This window comes from Hippichthys cyanospilos, chromosome 4, assembly GCF_059441005.1.
Source record: "Hippichthys cyanospilos isolate Australia breed blue-spotted pipefish chromosome 4, RoL_Hcya_1.0, whole genome shotgun sequence".
Lineage (NCBI taxonomy): Eukaryota > Metazoa > Chordata > Actinopteri > Syngnathiformes > Syngnathidae > Hippichthys > Hippichthys cyanospilos.
Genome location: NC_142372.1, coordinates 19,532,028 through 19,556,044, shown reverse-complemented (window position 1 = coordinate 19,556,044; position 24,017 = coordinate 19,532,028). Strand labels below are relative to the sequence as shown.

Sequence of the window (24,017 nt, the reverse complement as noted above, 5' to 3'; positions counted from 1 at the left end):
CATAGTTCGTAATTGAATGGGACAGCTGACTGCACGATCCTCATGTGGCAAAAAGATAACTGAAGATGCCATTTTTGTTTTCATTTTTGACTGACTGTAAGTGGTTCATTTAAAGTTGGGCTTTAATTTCTCAAATATATGTTTTAACTATTTTTATAGGCAGTGTTCTCACATGAGATGTGAAAAGGGTTTTGGGGCAGTTAAAATGGCTTTATTAAAGTCTGTCTCTTTAATCAAAGTGTTTAAAAAGAACCATGTTACTCCCTACAAATGACCATAAGCTTCTTAACTTCTCCCTGAAAAGAAACAAACCTAGCCAAACACAACTATGTTCTTTAACACTTATTCTCATGTGGGTTTTGATTGGGCTGAAACCTATCTTTTGAGTGACCTATGCCCCACCAATCAGAGGACACAAATAGACACCTGTTTACATTTATAGGCAATTCTGATTATTGAATTAGGATAACATGCATGTATTGGCACAAGGAACGCCCACACGAGCACAGAAAGAATATGAGCATCCAGAAACTCAGAACCACGATGAGGCAACCAAGTTTACCAATCAAAATCCACCAAAACCCATTGTTGTAAAATAAAATATGAAAACTGAAGCCTGTAGCAACTTGTAGTGGAAAAGTGTGTTTATTTAAAGTTTGATTTCAGATGAGGAAAGATGGCTAATGGATGAGGGAGTTAGTGGCCGTTACACCTGCGAAATTGATGACGTTACCAAAACAATGGCGGGTCCCTTAGGCTTTTCCGTCTTCTATGGAAATATATGACAGTTTATTTTTCTGCGGTTAGCCCAAACCTTCTAAGAGATATGATCCATTCCTCCTACGTACACGTGGGAGGACAGGCCTTACCTGATCCGGTGAGGGAAAAAGAGGAGGATTTACTGTGTCAATGCTTGGACTAAACAAGTGGAAAAACAACAAAGAGCTAAAGCTGACAAGATTAACTGAATTTAATGCAGGAGCAGCCTTATTTAAGTGTGTGGGGAGAGGCAAAGGACCATAGGTGTTTTGTTGAGATCAGCAGGACATCCAAAGCAATAAAAGCTACTTCAAACAGGTATGACTTTGGGGAAATGTGAAACTAATGGTGAAATTTATTTATCACATAAACATTTTATTGAGCGATAACTAGTCTCTTAATACTACATGGATATTGTCCTTTTTTTTTTTTTTAACAACACTAATATTTGACTGTGCTTTTGGACATCTTGAGTTTGTAATACTTTATGCATCCAGCCATTTAAAATTTGTTTGAGTTTAAATTGGGTCAACGTTTCTTCTTTACATGCCTGCCGTGTTTTCTTCAAATCATCTCAGATCTATTGTTTGTTAATTATGAAACTAAGGACCAGTAGTGAGTCAATTTGCGCCCATGAATTGTGGTTGAGCTCACAAGTCAGGAAACCATCAACGAGGGGATTTTGTATTTACAGTGAATAAGACCATGCAATTCACTGTTATTTTTTTTTTTTGGACTGTTATTTTTTTTTTTTGGCTTAATGATTTCAAAAGTGACAACATCATGTGACTAGGTATTTACAGAACCATACGATATGTTTCCATTGTTTCAATGCATTTGCCAGTACTCGGGATTCTCTGACACGATTTAATGTTATGCCTAATCCCTTCTTGTGGCAGACGCCCGTGCTGCACTCATTAAAGGATGCAGCTAGTTGTCATGGCAACAGTACTGGCGCTGGCAAGTGCGAGTAAGAGTTGCAGTTTGGGCTGCTCCCCGCGAAACGTGAGCATCCGTGTGGAGAGCTGTGGCAAAATGGAATGCGTCGACACTACCATATGTGAAGGACATTGCTACCATGAGGTACTGCAAAATTCTGAATGTTCTTGACTGTTAAGCTTGAGCTCGAGTGTTCATTTTGGAGCATTGCCGCTTAACTACAGACCTTTTAATGATTTTTAACATAACAATTGCCCGGTGGTTAGAAGGCACCCTTGCAAAAGCCTCTGTACCGGACATGATATTTGTATGAGCTCACTGCTCAATTATTATTTTCAAATTTGGAGTCTGCTGCCAGAAAGTAAGTAGCCACTGCTATTTAGGGTCACCATTCTAACAGACACATTGTGCTTGTGTGAACTTGTGCTCTGTGCATTTCTCTTTCCTTGAAAGAGCCAACATTGCTATCCATCTACTTAAATAGTTTATTGTGTTTATTCAATTTTTTTTTTTTTTATTTCCTCAGGCCATTAGAGGTGAGCTACAGTACTAGTCAAAAGTTTGGAGTCAAAATTTTCCATGTTCTTTCTTTACTGTACCAAATACAATTGAGATGGACTGTCTTAATGTGTTACAGCCCATTGGATCTTTTATGTATTACTGTCAATTTAAAGACAATGCTTGATAAGAACCTTTGTGTAGTTCAAGTGATTCAGATGAGAGATACAGTTTACAATTCATATTTAACATTTACAGCTTACTTTACAGTCTAATTATTTACATCCAATGCTTGCCCAGTTAGTTGGTTTAGGCTCCAGCTCCCCCACGAGTCCTGATGTAGATAAGCGGTAGAGGAAATGGATTGGCGGACAGTTGAATTATTTATCTTTCTTCTACAGTAATTTCAACTTTATATCATGTCTTGTATGGGGTTTACTGTATCACAAAGTCCTGGCCACTGTTATGTTTGCAGAGTCCAGTCTACCTGTCACCTGTGCACCGGGCCAAACAGACCATCTGTAATGGAAACTGGACCTATGAAGTGAAACACATCAGAGGTTGTTCAGTGGCTGTTTCCTACCCTGTAGCCAAAAGCTGTCAGTGTACTTCATGTGATGAAGACTACACAGACTGTGGACGTGTTCCTAGGATCATGCCTAGCTGTTTTTAAAGCCAATTTAATCTTAACCATGAAAACAGCGTGAGTTTCTGCTTTCAAACGCCACCAAAATAAAACTATTTCTTGATTGCTGTATTGTGTAAATGCTCAATGTCAGTATCTTGTAATTGTTGATCAAAAAACAGTATTTTAAGCCTCAATGATCAAAAACTGATGCCACTTTAAAATGCACATTCATCCACTGTGAAAGACGATTATTATATCCAGGCGAAGCACTGAGAAAAGCAGGTGTTCAAGTCAAGGTCACTAACGACTAAAAGATGAACATTCGAAATATTTCACTCAGCTCTGATCATTATCGTCAATATTATTAACTATATATATATATATATATATATATATATATATATATATATATATATATATATATATATATATATATATATATATATATATATATATATATATATATATATATACTGTATGATGCCTTTCAAGGAAGCCAAGGATGCTTGGATGTAGATTGGACTTGGAAAAAAAGAATCCTCATCAATTTAAGTTTGAGAAAACACGTTAACACCTAAAGAGAACTGGCAGTGGAACTTCCAACCAATTAAAAAAGTAGAAATAAAGTTTATTAACATGAAATGGTACAACAATCAAGGTTTTCATATAACAAAACAGGCTTTGTTACAAAGCGCGCAGATCTCAGTATTTGCTTTTAAGGAAGGCATGTCAGAATTTGTCAAGAACCCCTTTATTTTGTCTAGTATACAACTTGAAATCCTTCTGTAAGATTATTGTCAGATTAAAACAAGCACATTCCTAGACATGACTGTTTAGGATGTTAGCGCTCAAATTCTGTTTTGTTTTTGTTGATTTAAAAAAAAAAAAAAAAAAAAAACTACTTGCCGGAAATTGCTTCTGAATCCTACAAAACCACATTGTGACTGGCTAAATAGAAAAGGAAGTGGAAACCTTAAATTAAAATTCCCATACTGGGCCTCATTTACTAAAAACTGTTTAGCAATGTATTTGCGCACAGGTAGAGCATTAAAGCTTGGAATAAGTGGTTTCACATTGCCGTCAGTGTCATAATGTATTGGGACTGAATTCCTCATGTTGAATTGATAGACTGAGAATCGGTGCGAGCAGACTTTCCTAAATGGTTTTTGAAGGACAGTTCGTTTGCGTTCAAGAGTGGGAGGTTTCCATGACCCATACGTAACAATCACCATAGATCGGGCAGCACATGGTTTGTGGATTGCTCAGTGAAAAAAATTTGAGCATTCTCATGAATGCTGCAGGATCAACTGACGTTGAACAATTGCTGTCAGAAGAGAAGTTAATCAATGTCAAGCGATCATTCAAGTTGCATCTATGGGAAGATTTCGCCAACATGGGGTGAAATGAATCCTGATTAATGCGGGTACTTAAAAAAGTATCCGAGGATGCCCCCCCCCCACTTTTTTTTTTTATTCCTATGTTTATTTATTTGATTTACACTGCTATAACAACGATATAACCTAACACGCAGTCAACACGCTTCATCAAATCCAAAATAAATATACCAAATATTACATAAGGGCAAAGCAGTAGCCTCAGCAAGCTTTTATTTTGGAGTGTTTCCTCATAAAGGTGCTTGCATTCTGATTGGCTGCACTCATCTTTGCAACTCATTTATACCAAATGATTACAGTCACACCAAGTCACTACCAACAGCAACAAGTCACCATTTAAGAATCATTATTGATCGCTGACTACAACTATAATAATATTCATAAAATTAATAAGTCATCATATTATTGTTTGATTAAAAAAGTTGCTTTATGTCCCTTTATTAGCCTGCAACAACAACAACAACAAACATCTCCACAAATTTCAATAATTGCTGATAGACAATAATTCACACAACTGCTCAGCAAAAAATTAAAAAAACACATTCAGAGCATTGAGCACATATGCAAAAATCACAGTCGGATTTACAATGTGATTACAATGTGATTTACCAGCCCAACAGTTGGCACAACAGTATGTTTGTTGATGAATCAGAATAAATCCTAAATGACAGTGTCACACCAATTTGCATCAACCGTCTGATTCCCATTTGCCGACCAAAAGGCAAATGTTTGGTATCGGCCAATGGAACATAAACCAAAAATAGCTGCGAGACATAACTGTCTCACTCCTGTCTTCAATCTTTTATCCTTTCAAAATTTTGGGATGAAAAAAAATTGTATGATCAGAAAGCTTGTTGAAACACAAAACCAGACAAGATATGATAATAATGTCAGTCCTTTTAATTAATCCCAGACTTAAAGAACGCTTTACATAAAACACATGTAGAAAAAATAAAAATATAAAAATAATATGAGGCTATCAGAAGTTGACAGACTGACAGATGGATACTACTCCGAAGTCATGGGAGCGACTCGATGGATTTCCGGGTCAAGCATATGCGGTCTTTTTGCGTGATACCCGCCAACAGACAGATGATGCGGATACACTCAAGATACTGTAAAGGAGCACATAAGCATTTGAACTAAACCAGGGTAAGAGTGACTATACTTTTCATGTTTATTTAGATCATTATTCAACAGGTAGTACATTTTCCATTTTTGTTATTACTTTACAGAATTCAAATTTTTAGTGCTTTTATTGATCAATATATTGCATATCTTGGAAAAAAGATGGCTTATGACTTATTTTTTAGAAAATGGTCCAACATTTGTGTATATGCATGGTCTGAGGCAAGTCTAAATTTGCTCGCAGGACAAAGCGACTGACGAATCTCATGTGGTGCCAAATTGTTTGTATGCAAGGTTAGTCAATGAGGCCCATTATACTGAACACTCTTCTGTCATGAGCAATCATGTTGTCAACTTTTATGAACATTTTAAAAAATCCGTCATACCCTCAACTTGATAGTTGAATGAACAAATTTTGTTTCCAACCATCCTTTGAAGTAGCCTTTCAGAATCACTTAAACACAACAATGTTAAGTACACTGCACACTATCTAATGAGATCAAAAGCAAGCACTACTTTTGTATAATGATAGATTGATTGACAATGGGCGAGCTGACTGTCAGGGATGATATTCTGCATTTCGGTGTTCATCTGCATCAGTTTTTTTTTTTTTTTTTAAACTGACAGCCAATGAGCGATCAATTTAAAACTCTCCGATGTTGGCACTGAATCAGGTGAGCAAATCTCTCTAGTCTGCACTGGGAGCTCTCACCTGTATCGTCCTACCCACGGCCCTATTTGATTGATTACCAATTACGGATTGGTGCCAAGCCAGAGCCAATCAATTGTGAATTGTGTAAGCCTCGTGGCTGCATGCACACTTGCATTGTGGTTGTACATGCAGCAGAGGGAAGAAAGACACATCACATGCCTTGTCTTGTTGCAAAACCCCACTATGGACAGTGGGAATCTAACCACTCACCATTGTGACAATGCGCATTGGCATTGTCACTAAGGGGAGCGATTAGCTCACAGGCAAACTTCCAACTACCTGCTAATCAAAGAGAGGTTTAACCTCTTAGAGGTTGCTGATAATATTGATATGGAAATTGTGAAAGAAAGGTGTGCGTGTGTGAGTCATGACATGACAGAATCTGACAGCAATGCACTGCAAAGTCCATTCCAGGTCTTAGAAAATTGTTTTAAAAACGGTGACTTTAATACATGTATAATACTTCATGAAGCTCCGTTGGATCTCATTAGATTGTGGCCAATTAGTGTATATCCTGTACAGTTTATCTTGGTATATTAAAAAGCAAACTTGTTTCGGATGATCTCTCCACCCTCCACCTCCATCTGCTCGTAAAGCCACTTCCTGTCACAGCGGCACTCGAATCCACACTTGCGTGAGCTACAGTCGGAGCAGGGATAAAAGCAACCCATGCAGTCCACATCCAAACAGTCGCACATGTCTTTGCCATTGGACAACAGTCGGCCCCTGCTGTCGTAAACTCTGCTTTTGCCTCCAAAGAGCTGCCTGTGTGAGAAAAACAGAAGAAGACACAATACTAACTGGAATGGACTGTGATATGCTTGATTCATTGCTACTTTGAATTGAAATGCTACTGTTTTAATTAGGATTACGCTCACTGCGCTCCATTTTATTGTTTCTTTAGCTACGTAATGAGCATTTGCTATGGGAGCAGTAAAGGATGCATACAATTTTAAAAAACATGATATTGCCGATGGCATCATTGTTTACCTTTAATGTGAAAACAGGAAATCATTCACAGTTATTTACGATTATTATACTTATTTTCATGACCGTTACGGAATGGTTAACACGTTACTTGAAATGTTACACAATGTTAACGCTTGTTTTATGATGGTTTAACAATGGGCCAGACTAGTTTTATTTTAATTACTTTCAGTGGGGAGAAAAAAAATTGCATCACAGAAGACTTCTGCTCAACATTTAAATTTTCAATGTAATTTTGTTTAAAACAAACAAACAATGAAACACATAAAAAAAAAAAACTGTATGGGCAATAGTAATATTATGCACTTTACATCTAAGGGGACTCACCTGTCAGATAGATGTTTTGCACCTCGGCCACCTCGTCCACCCTGGTAGAAGAAGCATCATTATATAAATGCAAGAAAGGCCAGGCATTTGGCCCTAGCAGATGAGCTTGACACAACACACAGTCTAACAAGTTTATGTCAATAAAAACAACAACAACAAAATGTTGTTTTGAATGAGACTTGAGAATTTGGCCACAAACATTCCTGCTCATAAATCACAACAACATGGCTGTCACGTTCTGTCTGGGTTTTTCGGGTTTTTGGATTTAGTTTAAGGTAGTTTTTGGTTCATTTGGTCTGACTAATTCGTGTTGGTTTCCCTGCGTCTGCCTTTTTCTCAATCTCGTAAGTTTTATCTCGTCCACCTGTTGTCCGTGTGTCCCCGCTCCTCACGTGTTAGCCAATCCGGTTCCCCTGCCTCTCATCCCCGTCCAGCTGTAGTGTGTTTTCTGTAATTAGTTTTCATGTATTTAAACCACCGTCCCGCTGTTGCCTTCGTCGGATTATTGCTCCTCTCATCCCACCGATATCTTCAATTCGTGTTCCCTGTGCCGCTGTGTTTTTCCCCTCCTACTCCTACCCTCCATTCTTCCCCGTCATCCGAATTAAGTCTCGTGAGTTATATTCCGTTCCACATTTATTTTGCTACTTTGTCCAGTTAATCTCTACTGCTTTTCCTGCCTTGTTTTATTATTAAAAGAGCATTTTTGTTTGAGCACACCCTCTCCGTCCTCCTGCGTTTTTGAGTCCTTTTCCCTCCACCGCCTCACGCCGCCATGCCACGACGTGACAATGGCTTTATTTTCTGGGGAGGCTTAAGTGAGCCAACCTCTACAAAAGCTTCCTGCTGCACCAAGGAGTGCATTGTAATAAATGAAAATGCACCAAAGTTGTTTAAAAAAAAAAAAAATACATAGCAGATTTAAATTTTGCCCGGGCAGCAAATACTACATACTGATATTCGTAGAATTTATTATTACAGACTGTGAACATTATTTATTGAGCAAGACAGACGCTTTGGATTAATTTACACATGTACTAATCGAAAAACAGTAGAAAATTACATTATCAAAAAAAAAAAAAAAAAAAAAAAAGGTTTTCAACATTTCAATAGGATGACTTGATGTCAAGCGAAGACTTTTGGACAAGAAATTTATTATTATTATTTGGGGGGATTGACAGCAGCATAAGAGTTCCGGGTGGATTCAAAATCCATCCTCTACTCTGGCTATAGGCCTGGGTCTGTAGAGGATACATTTCTGATCCTGACCCTGGCAACAATCCAGCAGATAGGGAACTCACCATTACAGTAAACAAGAAGGCATCAGCCAACAAAATACTTACTCTTCCGCCGCCTCTTTTTTCTCTTCGTAGATTGGCAATTTCTCTTATTTTGTCCCTCTCTGCCTGTGGTCCCATGTTATTTGTGACGCTGGTATCTTTAGGTAGTGGCATCGCTGCTCGTTTTCGTAGTTCAATCTATCAAACATTTTAAAGGGGTTGTTTATTTCTCTGTAATGGCAAAAACAACTTGTTAGAGTTAGAACATTGGACTAAAACCTTTGAAGAGTCTTGCCCGTGAGGGAACAAGGATGGCACAGCATCCTCCCTCAGAAACTGTTTCCCATTGTAATCCCTGAAGCAGTCAGGTGAAAAATGCTCTGAACACAGGCAGGTGTTGGCAGTTGGGATGAAGTTTCTCAACCCCAGACTCTGAACCCATCTGGCGGAAAGTGAAGGTTTGCTCAGCGGGAACCTGAAAAGAAGGACATTTATTATGTCATTTTAATATTACACCAGAGATTGTGATCATACAGACATCTAAAGTGAGGATCGCACTGTATATAAAAACTGTGTTTTTATGTTCAATATATTCAATCAAAATCTTTAAGTAATACTCTTTTTCAAGAAATGAAAAGCTGTTTTTTCATCATCTTGGGATTGTGCAATCAATCCAATTTAATTCAAAACTATTTCACTTAATTCTCAAATCAACCTGATTTATTTGCTGTAGCATATAGTGCCCAACATAAAGGGTGGTGCGTGTGGTGTAATAGGTCATGCGATAACAGACTGTAAAAACAGTAAGCTAACACAAATTAAACCAACAAACAAAAAAGAAAAAATTACAGTTAATATAAAGTAAAAACAAAACAAAACATTGTGCAATACAACCATGCCAAGTCTCATATTGAGTCATTTGCCAAAGAGTAGAAATGTGACCAGGTGAGTTTTAAAGATGGACAGGCATGGGGCTTGCCTGACATTTAATGGAAGGTCATTCTCATGCAAAACATATACTGTATTTGCAAAACAACAGTCAAAAGTGTGAAAACAAATAAAGCTCCACATGCACTAATACATGTTAAAAGGTCAAGCTATTAACTGTGGAAAATGCACAGCTGTGGACTGAAACACATTCCAAGTCATTAAGTATCTTCCACATAATAAAATTGATTAACACAAGACCAAGATGTGCAGAGCTGTCATCTTGGGAAAATATGATTATTTGGTGACTGTATAAACGAAACAGTTGTCTAACAATTTAATTTCACAACTTCACAAGTCATTATTGTACTGATAAAGCAGTGATTTATCTTAGTGAGCCATCATGAATTTGTTTTAAAGCTTTTAATGCTGCTTCTTTTTTTCGAATCAGAAAACTTATGGCATATATTACTTGTTCATACGTCAAGGATACTTGGAAAATTAAAACTCCAATGAAATTAAATCCAACTCCACCAAGAAATTTCACGGGGAAAATATATCATAGACCACTATACTTGTACAAAAAAGTTCAAGAGAAGTGAAAATGATCACCAAACTCCAACAAGACATACAGTAGTATTCAGTGTTATCTATAGTAACACACACATACACGTACTGCTGCATGTATTATGCGTGCGTATGCATGTGTGTGCCGTAGTCGTGATAATAAGGTGATGATGGAACGGTGTTGTTATGACATGTACCTATGTAGGTTCTGTGTGGCTGAGTAAGCTGTATCGTCTTAGGCAAAACAAGTATGACTATAGTGAGTATGTGAAGACACTGGACAGACACTGTATTTGTTTTTATATTGCATTCACACTAAAGAAAAAGAGCATGTGCGTTTGTTGTTGTTTCGTTAAAACTTACCGATAAAATCGTATGTCGGACCCCTTCACAAACTTATTGTTGCATCCCAATGAAGCACAAGTCACTGGCATGGTCTTGTTGTTCCTAAAACGATGTATAGGAGACTGTATTTTGTGCCTGTGCACAGGAATCACCCTAAATACGTGTGCAATGTGCAGACTTGTGTTTATGGAGTTTCCGGAAGTCGTAGCTATGAATCAACGTTGGCTTTTTCCGCTTTCCACCTGCGAAGAAGCGTTTGCCACCTATGCAACAGTGGCCTCTAGTGGGGGCCACTATTTTTCAACAGTGAAACTAGAAAGTGGAGGCGCACAGAGAACCGTGTTTTTAACCACAGCGAAATGCACTTTTGAATTTGGTGAACGTATGAATATGTTGTACAAGCTTTTAAAATATTTTCTGTTTCATAGTCCATTTCTCAAAGTATGTATAATAGATCAATTATCCTTACCCGCCAACGAAGGGTCCAAAACAAACTACAAAATAACAACAAATGACACTAAGGCTTTGAGAACCACTCATATACGTGCACATTATCCCACACTTAGTGTGGGCCACCACGCTTTGTCACTCTGTAGCCATCCCTAGACTGAGAGGAAAATTTTGATAGCTGTGATTTTTAAGTCAAACCTACAAGCATGCAAACAACAACAACAACAGCAAAGTATTGCTTTTTCTTTTAAGAATGTTTATCTGCTGGTTTGCGTTCATTTTTAGAAAAATCCATAACAAAGGACAGTGAACATAAACAAATAATTAAATGAATTACTGTATGTTAGGTACTGTTCTATAGTTTGTCCGCAAAAAAAGTCCTATGCAGCGACTTCAGGCATCTTGCGGCGAAATTTACTGCGGTCAAGTAAAAACAAAACAAAAACAATGTTATTTGCAAATGAACAGCGAATTTGATTGTTTATGTGATATTCTAATTTCCTAAAATGATAACTCGTCAAGGCAGCGGATTTTCGTTTTAGAGCAAGGTTTACGTTAGATTCAAAATTTGTATTTATTTCTCAGTGTGAAGTTCATCTATGTGGTTGAATTGAACTACAGTATTTGTATTACAATTTCCACGATAAGTATATGTTGTCAGATTACAACTATTTTATTTTTTATTTTCATACGAACAGCTTTTGAGTAATATGCAGCCAAGCGCTGCGCTGTTTGTTCTATGCATTTATATGAATGGTCTTCAGTACTTCCTGTGTCGAATCGGGGCCTTTGCATCATGTGATGCAAGTACGACGTAAGCTAGCATGCTAACTACTTAGCGAGGGTTGTCAAAACTGCTGTCAGTAGACACAAACGCCCGGTGTAACCTCAGAAAAAAAGGCAACAGACTCGCAAATTATCAGGCAAGTTTAAAAATCTCCGCTCTAATCGTCGACCTATGTCGCACTGTATTGGCCAAGTTAAAGATGTTACAAGAGAGTTATTTTCGAATTGGGGTCGTACAGATAGATACTGGCTTTGTTCAGATTACCCATCAAACTAGTCTCGCTCGCGTTGTATCCTAATCAGACACAATGATGAGCAATTTCGCACCATTGTCAAAATTCGCGTGAGCGTTTACTTTGACAAACATTGTATGTGCCAGCAACCATTAGCTCTAATTTAAAGCTAACGCCTAGCTGTGTTTTATTTGTTTGTTATGATGCTTAACTTCTAGCTAACTTCGTTAAAGTTGTCAACAAGTGGTTCTACTGAGATGTACACGTTCTACAATCAAGTTAGAGAACTGTCTAACACCAACGATACGTAAAATTGACTAGAAGTCTTATTGATGTTTACCAAGGCCTATACGGTCAGTCAGCACGGTTACCTATGCGCTATTGCGAAATGACGCCAATGTTCCGACCAAAGCAGGGATAAAAGGCTACATTATATCTGTTAAAACAAGTCGAACTTACAATTACATTATAATCCGGTAGCAGTCCAGCTATAACGACAATGCTTTGGTTTGAAAGTTCGAATGCGTTTGGTCCTTTAAAAAATGCACCTGCTGAGTTGAACGATTCGGCAGCAAGTACACAATACTGGATCTCCCAGTCCCTGCAAAGATTTTCTCGACTATTTTATTGCTAAAACTTATTATTTCTCACGCAAAAATGAAATGTAATATGTTGATAGATTTTGGCAACAACAAAACACCAGATTCTGTGGAATTTGGAAAAAAAAAACTGAATAAGGCATTAATTCCTGCAAACTATTACGACAAATCAAAACGTTCGTTTGTCGGCCAGGTTCCAGTCCTTCTAATTGTCCCAAATTCTTTACTGTACCCATGTGTGTGCTGTAATAGTTTGTCATCAAGAGGCATAATGTCACGATTCCCTAAAACTGCTATATTTATTCATTTAGATACTGAGTCATCAACCAACAATGTTTGAAATTATTTTGTTTGTTACTCAAGCCATGGCTCCTGGTCAGAGAAGTGAAAAAACATTTAGGAGTGTGTGGAAGGGTGTGTGTAATGATGTACTTCTTCTTCTAGGCATGCTTGTGGGAACTTGGATTTTTTTTTGTAGATAACCCTACCTTGTGAAAGTCCTGACTTTCTCTTTTCACACCAAGATGTTGCTGAGTATGATTGTCCATTTTTGCTTCGACGAAGGGTGTGACACATGAAACCATACAAAAATAAAAAAAAATCATTGGCAGTTCTGGACTATGCATGAAATTCGAATCAAACTGGACAATAAGTGGCTATAGAAAATGGATGGATTATAATAACAATGGTTGATCTTTGTTGCTGGTTGATGTCATTTGTTTTTATTTTTTTTTCCAGATTTCAGAACTAAAAAATGTTGCAAAGTGACAAATGCATGCATGCAAAGCATTGATGACAACTAAAATTAGGTCTTCATGGACTATTTCTTCATGATTATGACAGTTTGCTTTCCAATTGGTGTTGGGCCCTTATGGTGTCAAACTTTGATTTCACCGATATTTCAGGCTTTTAACTTTTGAGATTCAAAAGTATGTTATTTTAAAGCTGCTGTAGTTAGCAATTCTGAAGGACTGAATGCCTATGGTGTTTTTGCAAACATTAGCTAGTTGAAACAACAACCAGTTGGAAATAGCTCTGATATTTTGACATGGTTTATTTTGGGGTTCAAACAATGTCGATAATTCTTTGAATAATCTTAGAAATTGCTGATATTACTGCATTTTAACTGTTGATTCCAAATATTTCCAGTTGATACAAGGAATTACTTAAATTACATAACAAATTAGCACCCAACTTCTGATGAATGCTTGTATATGCTTGTATTTGCGAAAATTGCTCCAATGTTTGAAACACACTCAATTATTAATAGCTGTAGTGACTAGCACTCCAGCAGATAGTAACGAGTTCACAATGAGCAATATTTATTTTTTGCAAAATTTGATGCAGCCTTTTGTCTAATTCTTTTGTTTTCCATGTTTTAATCCCCAGCACTCTATGAAAACAAAAGGTGACTGACCGATAAGCTGTAGCGGACATTGGACTTGAACAGAAAATCAGGGTGGGGATGACATCAGGTCACAGGCAGTAGAAACGTTTTATAAGTTAAAACTATTATTTTTTTCTCAATAAACCTATTGTGTTGGTTAGCTTGCAAACTAATACATTTTAAAATATATCACATCCAAATGAGGTCTGTAATTAGAGTTACCATTTTCGGATATTTTATGAGTAAACCAGGTTTCAGCCATGTGAGCTTTGTTTTGATGCATTGGTGGAATACATTTGGAGATGAGAGGGTTCACACATCATTTGTTGTTTGCTACGTTGTATGTCTTTGTAAAATAAGGTATATATTCAGGAAAGGACTGGAGCACTGCTTGGATTGAAGAGCCTTTTGCGTGACCAATAGTGACCTCTTGTGTTCCCTCCCCCTTCTTTTACCCTGTTTTCCCTCTTGTCTCCCACAGAGCTTTGTAGGAAGGAACTCATCCTCTCCCCTTCTCTTATCAAGTCAGCAAACTTGGGCCTATTAAGTCACAGATTCAAGCGTCATCAGTCAAGCAAGTCCTCCGCTGGCACAATGATATCGACAGACTGAGACCATAATGGACTTGCGTGCATGAGGCGGTAAATAAGACATCAGCATCAGAGGTAAGAGTCATTGTGGCAGTTAAAGGTGTCTCAATTTGTCAAAATGAAATAATGCACATGCCGTTTGTTGTTTCGCCAAGGTCTTGACTTGATAGTGTAGCGGTTTAGTCCAAATGGTAACACTTGAAAGCCTTATAAACAGAGACTTTCACAGCGCAGTGTATATCGTTAGTTGGAAGTATTGCCTGCTGGTGTTGCTCATCAAATGCATTGCCACGATTAATGCGGATGTAATTTAAAAATATAAAAACAATAAAACAAAGTCAGGTTTTTACTCCCGGAAATGACCTGTCCCAAATTCAAACATGACCTACAGTTTTATAAGTTTGTCTAGTTTGTCTTACAGTTTTATAAGTTTGTCTAGTTTGTCTAGTGCTTCAATGTTTTTTGTCTTGGACCTTTGTAAAGTCTTTTAAGAGAAATCCTGCAGTAGTAATTTTAGACTGTTATTGTTTTTGGCTAATTATTTTTTGACATTGGAGACGATAGGCCCATGAATGAGTGGGGATCACTTTTATATATAGATTTTCATTCATCAAAAGTTTTTAATTCCTTCAACTAATATTTTCTAAATGCTCCCTATTGTGCTGTTAATTCTACTTCATTAATATTGTAATATTTTGAGATTTGTTAGTGTAATCATTATTAGTGACAGAAATGAAAATAATATAAGCTCTCATGGGGCTTTCCCATCTCGTTTTCTACCTGAGTTAGCTACAGTTTATACTTTGTTTCTTCTGCAATATTTACCAGGAAACACAATTTTTTTTAATACATTTAACCATTTTTCTTTTACGCTTGGTTGAGATAGGCAAAGATCATGTCTGGGTCTACTGATGGTTTGCTGAATGCTTCTATTTGTGACACATGACAAACTTTCATTTCTGCTTTTCTACATGCCTTTTTTTTTGTGATTGTGGTCAAAGAGTATTTCAATTTGGGTTGTGGTCCAAGGCTGTGGTCCCCAACCACCAGTACCATGAACCCATAGACTGCTCAGATGTGTAGATTATTGATATATATTTTTTCAAAATGTATTTTTGTTGTAGCAAAATAACTTCAGTTACTTTCAGTGTTTTGAGGACTGAGGGGCTAGGAATATTGCAATGAAGAGATTTAAGATGATTCAATTGACCTTATGTTTGTTTCCTTTCTTTTTATGTATGTCAATATCAATTGACTTACTTATTTTGTGCATTATTGCCAACAACTTGATAACACAGATCATTGGGTACATCATGTGTCCAAGTAAATGAAAAAGTTACTTTCACTGTATCAAATTGTAAGATCTAAATACTATAATTTAAAATCAGCCTGGAGTCCTATAATATATAAAAGGAAATACATAATATTTAAAAGGAATGTCAATAATAAAGTATCTTGTTTCATTCTGGAAGTCACCCAGTGTTGGTCGACACAACTTAACAACACTATTAGAATTTTTAAACTGAAGAAATTTCATATCATTGACAAAATCTTTTAATATGATAATTCATGGCATCATTCAGCTCATCAGTCAGTCTTGATTGTGCACCCTTTTTCTATGTTTGTTTTCACATAGGCACATAGATTTCGTTATGACAACCAGCTGTACAGAAGATGTCAACGCTGCCTGTGACTGATATCCCAGATGTTGGTCATGGTAAGTACTGTAAGATGTTTGACGTTAATTTGTCGAAGATTAAAAATAACATAATGATCTTTTATGAAGATTAATAAACATAATTCAACTGCATTATACACTACCTATTGCTGGCATCAGGCAAAGTTTTTGTACCTCCAAAATAATCACTTTTCAGAAGACCACTTTCACTATGTTTATTTAGTCATTAACTGTGTTTTCAAAGAGAACAAGCTATTTTCAACACTTTAGACTGGGCAAAAATTTGGAAAAACAAACACACACACACAAAAAAATACAATAGAATATCAAAAAAATATCTGGTGTGTGTGGACTGACCAATAGTATCACATCTCTTTCAAGGAACTAATGTCATTTTCTTCTTAATCCCAGCTATCTCAAGAAAGAATTTGATTAAAGTGAAGTTAACCCAAAAATTTAGATTATTGTAATATGTTCCATGCACTCCTATTAGTTCTAATACAGCATTGTGATAAATGTTTTTGTGGAAAATGAATTAAGCTTCAAAATATTTGCACTCATTTTTATCCATCTCAGGAGTTGACCATTTTGCCACTTGCTGTTATGACATTAAGATTAACCAGTGGTAAAGTGACAACTATCACGGCTCACCTCTTTTCTGTGTTTGGTCATGTGACAATCGCAGTTGCGTTGGTTAAAAGACAATGTAAAATGAATGCAAGTAGGCATCCTTGTCAGAGAGCGAGTTCCGTGTTTTTTACTGAGACTTTTGTTTTTACTTCAGATGAGAGTAAAGGTTTTGACGGGGCTGTAGAGCTGCAACTTGATTGCATGGTGGAGGAGAGCAATGGCAGCACCACAATGAAGCATGAAGGCTTGCTATCTCTTGGTGGCCTCCCCCAGTCAGATGATATCCCCGCCCCATCCCATAATGGGCCTGCTTCCACTGGGATGAGCAGCCCTTTGCCGGTTGAGCTGAGTGACACCAAGCCCGATGTGGGCGACGCATCCACTGGCACAGGTGAAAGATGACTCTTGACAAATCGTTCCATTATATGGGTTTTATTCGTTTAGTCGATGTTCAGTCAAGTTTTATTATTTTCTATTGATATCAATTCAAAGACTATATCGTATACTTTAAACTGGAGTAGCTCACAGTTATTAGTAATGTAAGATGGGAATGGAGTTGCATCTCACTGTAGAATTCATTCTGCTTTATTAATAGAAGACCTATCTTTGTTCCATAGGGATTCTTTAAAGGTGCTCTTATATTATACACCCCCATCACCACTGTTTTACACATAACATATTAAAATAAGGTTATGACCTGTTTTAAATGTGACATATACGCATTGGGCAGATTGGGTGCAAAACCAAAAAAAGGCAGACGGATTTTTGAGTGATGTATAATTGTGTCTCATTCAAATGTGCGCTCGCTTCATGGTGCTTCGCGTCCACTCAACTCAGGAAAATACTAATACGCATTCAGGTTTTGAATGACAAACCTTCACATTCACACCCACTTTAATCTGGCCCATGTAGACACTATTGACTCTACCATATGTCCATTTTCAATTTCAGCTGAATTTCACCCAAATTAGATGCTGTGTTAGTTAAAATGACAGTTTAGTTCTTTACATATATTTTTATGTACATATTGTATAGATGGTCAGCCAGTGAAGCGAAAGAAGGGTCCTGCCCCGAAGATGCTAGGAAATGAGGTGTGCAGCGTATGCGGCGACAAGGCTTCTGGATTCCACTACAATGTACTAAGCTGTGAGGGCTGCAAGGGCTTTTTTCGACGCAGTGTCATTAAAAGTGCTCAATACTCCTGCAAGAACAACGGACGATGTGAAATGGATATGTACATGCGACGCAAGTGTCAGCAATGCCGCCTACGCAAGTGTCGTGAGGCAGGCATGCTAGAGCAGTGTGAGTTTTTGCATTCCAAAGCAATCTGAAATTTTACTTCATTGTGTATAATAGCACTCTAGCATTAATCAATTTATTTACTGTGCGTTAGTTGCGAACTCTGTCCCTTTTGTTACATAGGTGTGCTTTCTGAAGAGCAAATCCGTCTGAAGAAGATGAAGAAGCAGCAGGATGAGGAAACGGCCCGCTCATCCACAGTTGTCACGCCCACTCCTTTACAGGAAGTAGCGTCACTGGATCCACAACAGCAGGAAATGATTGAGAAGCTGGTGGCCATGCAGAAACAATGCAACAAAAGATCCTTTCTTGATCGACCAAAAGTGACAGTAAGTTGAGATCTCAACATTTACAAAAGTAAAGTAACTTTTTTTTTAAAGTCCTCTGTGTCCTTAAGCTTCACTTAAATCTCACTGTACACGTTTCTACTTGTAATCTATGGTGGAAACTCGAGCAAACCAATAGTTGATACTTGTGCGACAATTGTTTGCGTTGATGTAACAAGTTGCAGATCGGCTGTGGAAAATCCCTGCTCATGGAAATTCATGGAAACGGGACTTGCAAAAGAATGCATTATTTCTGCATGCTTGCGGTAATAATTCTGCGACATACTTAACATAGCTTCAGATGACTGTATTACAATATATTTGTGACATAGGTCTTGCTGAGACTGCACTGTAGTGGCGTAGCTCAAAGCACTGAAACTGGAAACTAATTAGGTCGTCACAGCATCCATAGATCCCGAACTACTAGAATAAGGGATCCACTGTATAAGCGTGATGTGTGTGCACATGACTAAGCATGGTGACTGTGTTTGTGTGTTTTGAAAAAAAACCAGCCATGGCCGCAGAATCAGGATCTACAAAATCGAGAAGTGCGTCAGCAACGTTTCGCCCACTTCACTGAGCTGGCGATTATGTCAGTACAGGAGATCGTGGATTTTGCCAAGCAGCTTCCCGGATTTTTAGAGCTAACAAGAGAAGACCAGATTGCTCTATTGAAGACGTCAACCATAGAGGTTCGTCATGTTTTTCTTTTAAATGTTGTTGTCGATATGAATTGTGTCTTTTGTTCTGGCTACAAGGCAGCATTTTAATCATCTTTTTTGTCTCATGCCAAATTACAATCATTTGCTTCTTTGGCAAACATAAATAAGGGGTTACAAAGAAACATTACAATTTATAACATCTGTAGCCTTTTATAGGAAAGTTGTCAATCTTAATGTTGCTGCAAAATTGTTTTTCACAAATGTCTCAACTTTGTGTGTTTGTTTCATCTACAAAATGAAAGTACAATACGTTTTGTATTCATCAGATTATGCTCCTGGAGACTTCACGTCGATACAACCCTGCCATCGACAGCATTACATTTCTGAAGGATTTTAGCTATAACAAGGAAGATTTTGCAAAAGCAGGTACGTTTTAATGGCTGGTGGTGGACTATGGACAATGTGATTTTCTATTACTTGTCTTAGGAATTTTTTCACCCCTCATATACAGTTCGAAATGTAAGAAGAGTTCAAATAGCATTTGATTCTTGTGTAAATTAGGTTGTTACTCTCTTAAATGCAAAGTATCCAAAATGAGTAGACCGTCTTTTCAGTTAGAAAGTTACTTTCCTACAGAAATATTAACATGCATGTGTAAGATTATTTACAAGCAACTGTTAAAAAGTTTAACAGAAATCTTACTTCAATTCTTTACTTTATATCTCTCTGTTCTCACCAGGTCTTCAGTTTGAGTTCATTAATCCCATCTTTGAATTTTCAAAAGGAATGAATGACCTACAGCTGGATGAGGCTGAATACGCTCTACTTATTGCCATCAACATATTTTCCGCAGGTCAGATTTCATCCTGACTGAAGATTGTAACTATCCAGGGAAGTGCCAAAGCAAAATTTATTTTTAATTCAATGCTAATAGTTGATGTGTTCTATCTGGCAGACATTTTGAACCTTAAATCATTGCAAGAATAGCTGATATGTTGTTTCCTGTTGAAAGAGATGTTTGTTTTTTAGATCGGCCAAATGTACAAGATCATGATCTTGTGGAGAGGCTGCAACAACCTTATGTTGACGCTCTGCGCGCTTACATCACAATAAAAAGACCAAATGTAAGTGCTTACTAGTTTATGTAACCTCTTCTCTTGTTACCCAGTGTCAACATGACCTTGTTGTTGTCATCACAACAAGCACATTGGGTCATGACTGGGGTCACTTTTTGATGCATCGGATTCATCTATAAAACCTCCTCTTAGACAGCAACATAATGTAACAGTTGTTACACCCACATGTTTTTTAAAAACATAATTTGACGATTTTCCACTCAATACCACCTGATCATTATTTGTCAGCAGAAACTATATTTTGCCAAGAATATCATTTTGAGAACTTTTCAAGTTGGTGAATGGTTTCTAAAAAGTGTGTTTACTCCATGCAAAAAATGCGGTTTGCATGTGATGCAAGACAACAGACAAAAACAAAATAAGCTGAAAAACCCACACTGCTGTGACATTTCAAGAGTAGAAAGTGGTTATTTTTCCACCCTTGCCTTTTATATTGCGGTAAAGTGCCTTAATGTTTTTGACAATTGAATGACTCATTGGTACGTCTGAAAATTCTGTATCCACTTTGGAGCTACACCAAATTGGAATGGTTTGTTAATTGGCCTGAGACACACCTCATCCACAAATGTTGATAGTTTTTGAGGTATGCTGTTAATGACCATGTGTAAAAGTTCAGGTGAGGTAAGTAATTAATAGCTGACTTCTTGGCTATGCATAACATTTGTTGTCACGACTTTTTTAACTTTTAAAAAAAAAAATGTATCTTTTGATTTATTTTTTCAGGATCACTTGATGTTTCCACGCATGCTGATGAAGCTGGTGAGTCTTCGTACACTGAGCAGCGTGCACTCTGAGCAGGTTTTTGCCCTTCGCCTTCAAGACAAGAAGCTTCCCCCGCTGCTCTCTGAAATCTGGGATGTCACTGAATGACTGCTGTCCCAATATCACACTCCTTGGAATATTGAATCGTTAGACAGACATGGCATCAGGCCTGGTCTTCAACCTGTCTCATCTGCGCCTGGACTACTTCCAGCATTGTGCTGTTGTTGGGCTTTTTGTGGGAGCGTCTCAATGCCTTTTTGCTCTCAAATTTTGAAATGGTTTGTGTTCAGAAAGCAGTTATTTTATTCAGAAGGTGGTTCTTTTATTCCCTTACGCCCCTTCTTTTTGTGGATGTTGGCATGATTTTGCCAACATGAAATGACGTTTTTGAATGATTTTTCTGATGAAACGTGTTAAAGTTTGAGTGCGGATCTATTCTTTTACAGTCTGAATGCTCTTGGCTTGGCGTATGGCTGCCATTGCGTCATGTCATGATTCTAACAATACTTTTAAGTTAATTTATTCAGTAGTATCAACATAGGTGAATTGGAAACTTGGTTAGGCGTGACCTTCAGTTGCAGTTTACGTTCGTTAGGCCATAGTTTTGCATCCAAGCATGGAACATGTTTGCGGACGTTTTGAGGACGTACAGTACAGCGAACAAAGTTGGTGTAGTTGCTCAGGTAAACTAATGTGAAGTTAGAGGCATCCTTTTTTAGATCACGAGTGCCCAAAGGGATCCTTTTTTATCAATACTGATGCACACAAATTATTTATTTTCATAAGACATGTGTGGAGTGTGCAAGTATCCACAAGATTGTACAATTAAATACGAACTCTGAATAACTGCAATCTATATATACAGTTTAAGGGAACAATGATGTGGAAAAGTAGCGCTCACATTTATTGAACGGGTGGTACTGCTGCCTAATGTTTTTTATGTGAACCTGCTTATAAATGTAAAAACATAAGTCATATGTAGAATAAAATTTTAATTTCCACTTTTCACCTCAACTATGAGACAGTTGTTTATTTCCTTATAAAGGAATGCCACTGATTTAAAACTTGATTTAAAACTTCATTCCACATACTTGAGGATAAGGCAGGTGTACAAACATTGTTCGAACCCTTCTAGCGTGATCTTGCAACTTTATTAGCCGTGTGAAATGATAGCAGGGGATGACAACAACCGGAATTTGGCTAGTATTGAATGTCTAATGGCAACTAAGAGTTGCTGAATTGTGCAGTAAGTAATTTGAATGCAGTGGAAACTTATGCATTAAAGAATTAGAGTGCAGGCAAGATAAATAGTCTATAAATGTAAAAAATTATTTGTGCATTTTTACATAATCTGTGGGTTTCACATGTTTGAATAAACTGAGCAAGAGATCACCTCATTGCACTGTTTTCAATTGGCAGTCCACATTACTGTAACTGTTGTTTACTTCTTAAAAAAAAAAATAACCACCTGCCATTTCAAATTGTATTTTATACAGCAGTGGTGTTATTTTTTTTTTCTTTTCCTTATCTTTTCAAATGCCGTACTCATATTTTCTTACGATTTCTAATAGCTCAAACATCAAAGTGGATGAATATGTTCAAGTTAGACAAAAATAATATTTTTCACACAAGTATAAAACATATTGGAGCACATGCAATCAAAGAGTCACTGTATTTCTCAATTTTACCAGGCAGGCCTGCTTTGGCTTGGTGATAAGCCAAATGGATGCCTTTTGATTTTTTTTTTTTTTTTTTTTTTTAAATCATTTACCAAATTGTCAAAATGTCTTTATAGCTTTTTTTTTCTTTCCAGATGTGTGCTTACCATAGTGGAAAAAGCATAGCTGTTTCAACTATATTAACAGCTGATGTCTGTTTTAGTCACTGTCAAGCAGGCATGGTAATCAGCTGCAATTTAGGGGGCTCTGTGAAATGCACCAATTACAACAATGAATTTCACATGCTGACTTGGGTAAAAGTCTTAAACTGTATCTGTCCAATACTGAGCAGAGCAAATGCTTGTGTTATAAATCTCAACAAAGCAGAAGAACACAGAAAGCAGTACTACTTAACTAACACATCACTTGATTGTAACAGTATTCACTGCTAATTTAGCCTCCTAGGTTGTATTTGACATTAAATTAATATGTAAAAAAAATAATCATTGTATCAAATAATGAAGTCCTTGCTTAAAAAGTAGTGGATAATTGACATTTTTGACGTCTTGGGTATTTGTCATTTGAAGTAGTCTACAAGTTTATCCATGTGCTGTACTAACACAAAATTGTACGCACAAACACTTGTTTGGCTAAAGTACTTACTGTGTGTAGCAAATTGTTCTGTTTGCAAATGTCATCTCTAATCTTAGGGTTCTCCTGTCTTCAAAAGGTGTGGTTTGGTTGTAAAGATTATAAAGTGTATACAGACAATTACTGTATATACATATATAGTTATATGTATAATTATTTTAATACGTGTAAGACCTGAGAATCGTCTGTCCTGTATGTAAAGTAAATTAAAGCTATACTATGAATCTGCTTGAAACTGGAATCACATTTTTGGGTTGGTATCATACATTTAAAATCGATGAAGTATTGTGTACAGTATTGTTTTGTTCTTGATTAACCTTTTCCTTGTCTACCACTAACCAAGAGGTCGCGAACTTGGTGCTCGGGGTCCTTCTGCAACCAGCAGTATGATGCAAAGATTAATGTAAGTTACCTTTTCTACCATGTCTTTGCTTTGGGTCCTTGTTTATTTGTTTGTAAATAACTCTAGGGCTACAATACCTCATGCTCTTGACCCCTTTTGATAAAAGTATGTAATTCTGAAGTGACACCAAGTGGAAGAGACGGGTTCCTGTCACAAACCCATCGTAGTCATATATAAAATACAAGAGAAAGCTTGTGGACAAGAGCAGCCAACTGCTTTGCCAAATAAATCGGACTCAAATCACTACTCAAGTACATTGCTGAGCAGTATACAAAG

The 24,017-nt window shown here is 37.1% G+C and overlaps 3 protein-coding genes across 4 annotated transcripts; 2 read left to right on the top strand and 1 right to left on the bottom strand.

Annotated features, from left to right (window-relative positions):
* The first annotated feature begins 533 nt into the window (after nucleotides 1-533).
* On the top strand, nucleotides 534-2,951 carry fshb (follicle stimulating hormone subunit beta). Its single transcript, XM_088412293.1, has 3 exons — nucleotides 534-1,077; nucleotides 1,659-1,842; nucleotides 2,672-2,951. The coding sequence occupies exons 2-3, from the start codon at nucleotides 1,684-1,686 to the stop codon at nucleotides 2,867-2,869; spliced, it is 357 nt and encodes a 118-aa protein (XP_088268419.1). The 5' UTR covers nucleotides 534-1,077; nucleotides 1,659-1,683; the 3' UTR covers nucleotides 2,870-2,951.
* Nucleotides 2,952-4,640: 1,689 nt separating this feature from the next.
* Nucleotides 4,641-12,538, bottom strand: arl14ep (ARF like GTPase 14 effector protein). 2 transcript variants are annotated; one of them, XM_088413167.1, is made up of 6 exons: nucleotides 12,420-12,538; nucleotides 10,510-10,593; nucleotides 8,932-9,127; nucleotides 8,716-8,850; nucleotides 7,373-7,413; nucleotides 4,641-6,823 (listed from the first exon to the last, which is right to left on the bottom strand). In XM_088413167.1, the coding sequence occupies exons 2-6, from the start codon at nucleotides 10,578-10,580 to the stop codon at nucleotides 6,595-6,597; spliced, it is 672 nt and encodes a 223-aa protein (XP_088269293.1). In that variant the 5' UTR covers nucleotides 10,581-10,593; nucleotides 12,420-12,538; the 3' UTR covers nucleotides 4,641-6,594. The 2 variants fall into 2 exon arrangements, with proteins under 2 accessions (XP_088269293.1, XP_088269294.1); XM_088413168.1 differs by lacking the exon at nucleotides 12,420-12,538 and adding an exon at nucleotides 10,670-10,688.
* Nucleotides 11,726-23,573, top strand: nr1h3 (nuclear receptor subfamily 1, group H, member 3). Its single transcript, XM_088413166.1, has 11 exons — nucleotides 11,726-11,864; nucleotides 14,428-14,611; nucleotides 16,173-16,253; nucleotides 16,999-17,235; nucleotides 17,880-18,146; nucleotides 18,267-18,472; nucleotides 18,982-19,161; nucleotides 19,458-19,557; nucleotides 19,871-19,984; nucleotides 20,161-20,255; nucleotides 20,991-23,573. The coding sequence occupies exons 3-11, from the start codon at nucleotides 16,211-16,213 to the stop codon at nucleotides 21,135-21,137; spliced, it is 1,389 nt and encodes a 462-aa protein (XP_088269292.1). The 5' UTR covers nucleotides 11,726-11,864; nucleotides 14,428-14,611; nucleotides 16,173-16,210; the 3' UTR covers nucleotides 21,138-23,573.
* The last annotated feature ends 444 nt before the right edge of the window (nucleotides 23,574-24,017 follow it).

What these genes read in the sequence shown, in the direction of transcription:
- nr1h3 (XM_088413166.1), top strand. Translation starts at nt 16,211, where the DNA reads ATGTCAACGCTGCCTGTGACTGATATCCCAGATGTTGGTCATG. An exon ending in TATCCCAGATGTTGGTCATG is followed by an intron (nt 16,254 to 16,998) that starts GTAAGTACTGTA and finishes TTTTTACTTCAG; the next exon opens with ATGAGAGTAAAGGTTTTGAC. An exon ending in GGCAGGCATGCTAGAGCAGT is followed by an intron (nt 18,147 to 18,266) that starts GTGAGTTTTTGC and finishes TTTGTTACATAG; the next exon opens with GTGTGCTTTCTGAAGAGCAA.
- arl14ep (XM_088413167.1), bottom strand. Translation starts at nt 10,580, where the DNA reads ATGCCAGTGACTTGTGCTTCATTGGGATGCAACAATAAGTTTGTGAAG. An exon ending in AAAAAAGAGGCGGCGGAAGA is followed by an intron (nt 7,414 to 8,715) that starts GTAAGTATTTTG and finishes TTCTTCTACCAG; the next exon opens with GGTGGACGAGGTGGCCGAGG. An exon ending in GCAAAACATCTATCTGACAG is followed by an intron (nt 6,824 to 7,372) that starts GTGAGTCCCCTT and finishes TTTCTCACACAG; the next exon opens with GCAGCTCTTTGGAGGCAAAA.
- fshb (XM_088412293.1), top strand. Translation starts at nt 1,684, where the DNA reads ATGCAGCTAGTTGTCATGGCAACAGTACTGGCGCTGGCAAGTGCGAGT. An exon ending in AAGGACATTGCTACCATGAG is followed by an intron (nt 1,843 to 2,671) that starts GTACTGCAAAAT and finishes TTATGTTTGCAG; the next exon opens with AGTCCAGTCTACCTGTCACC.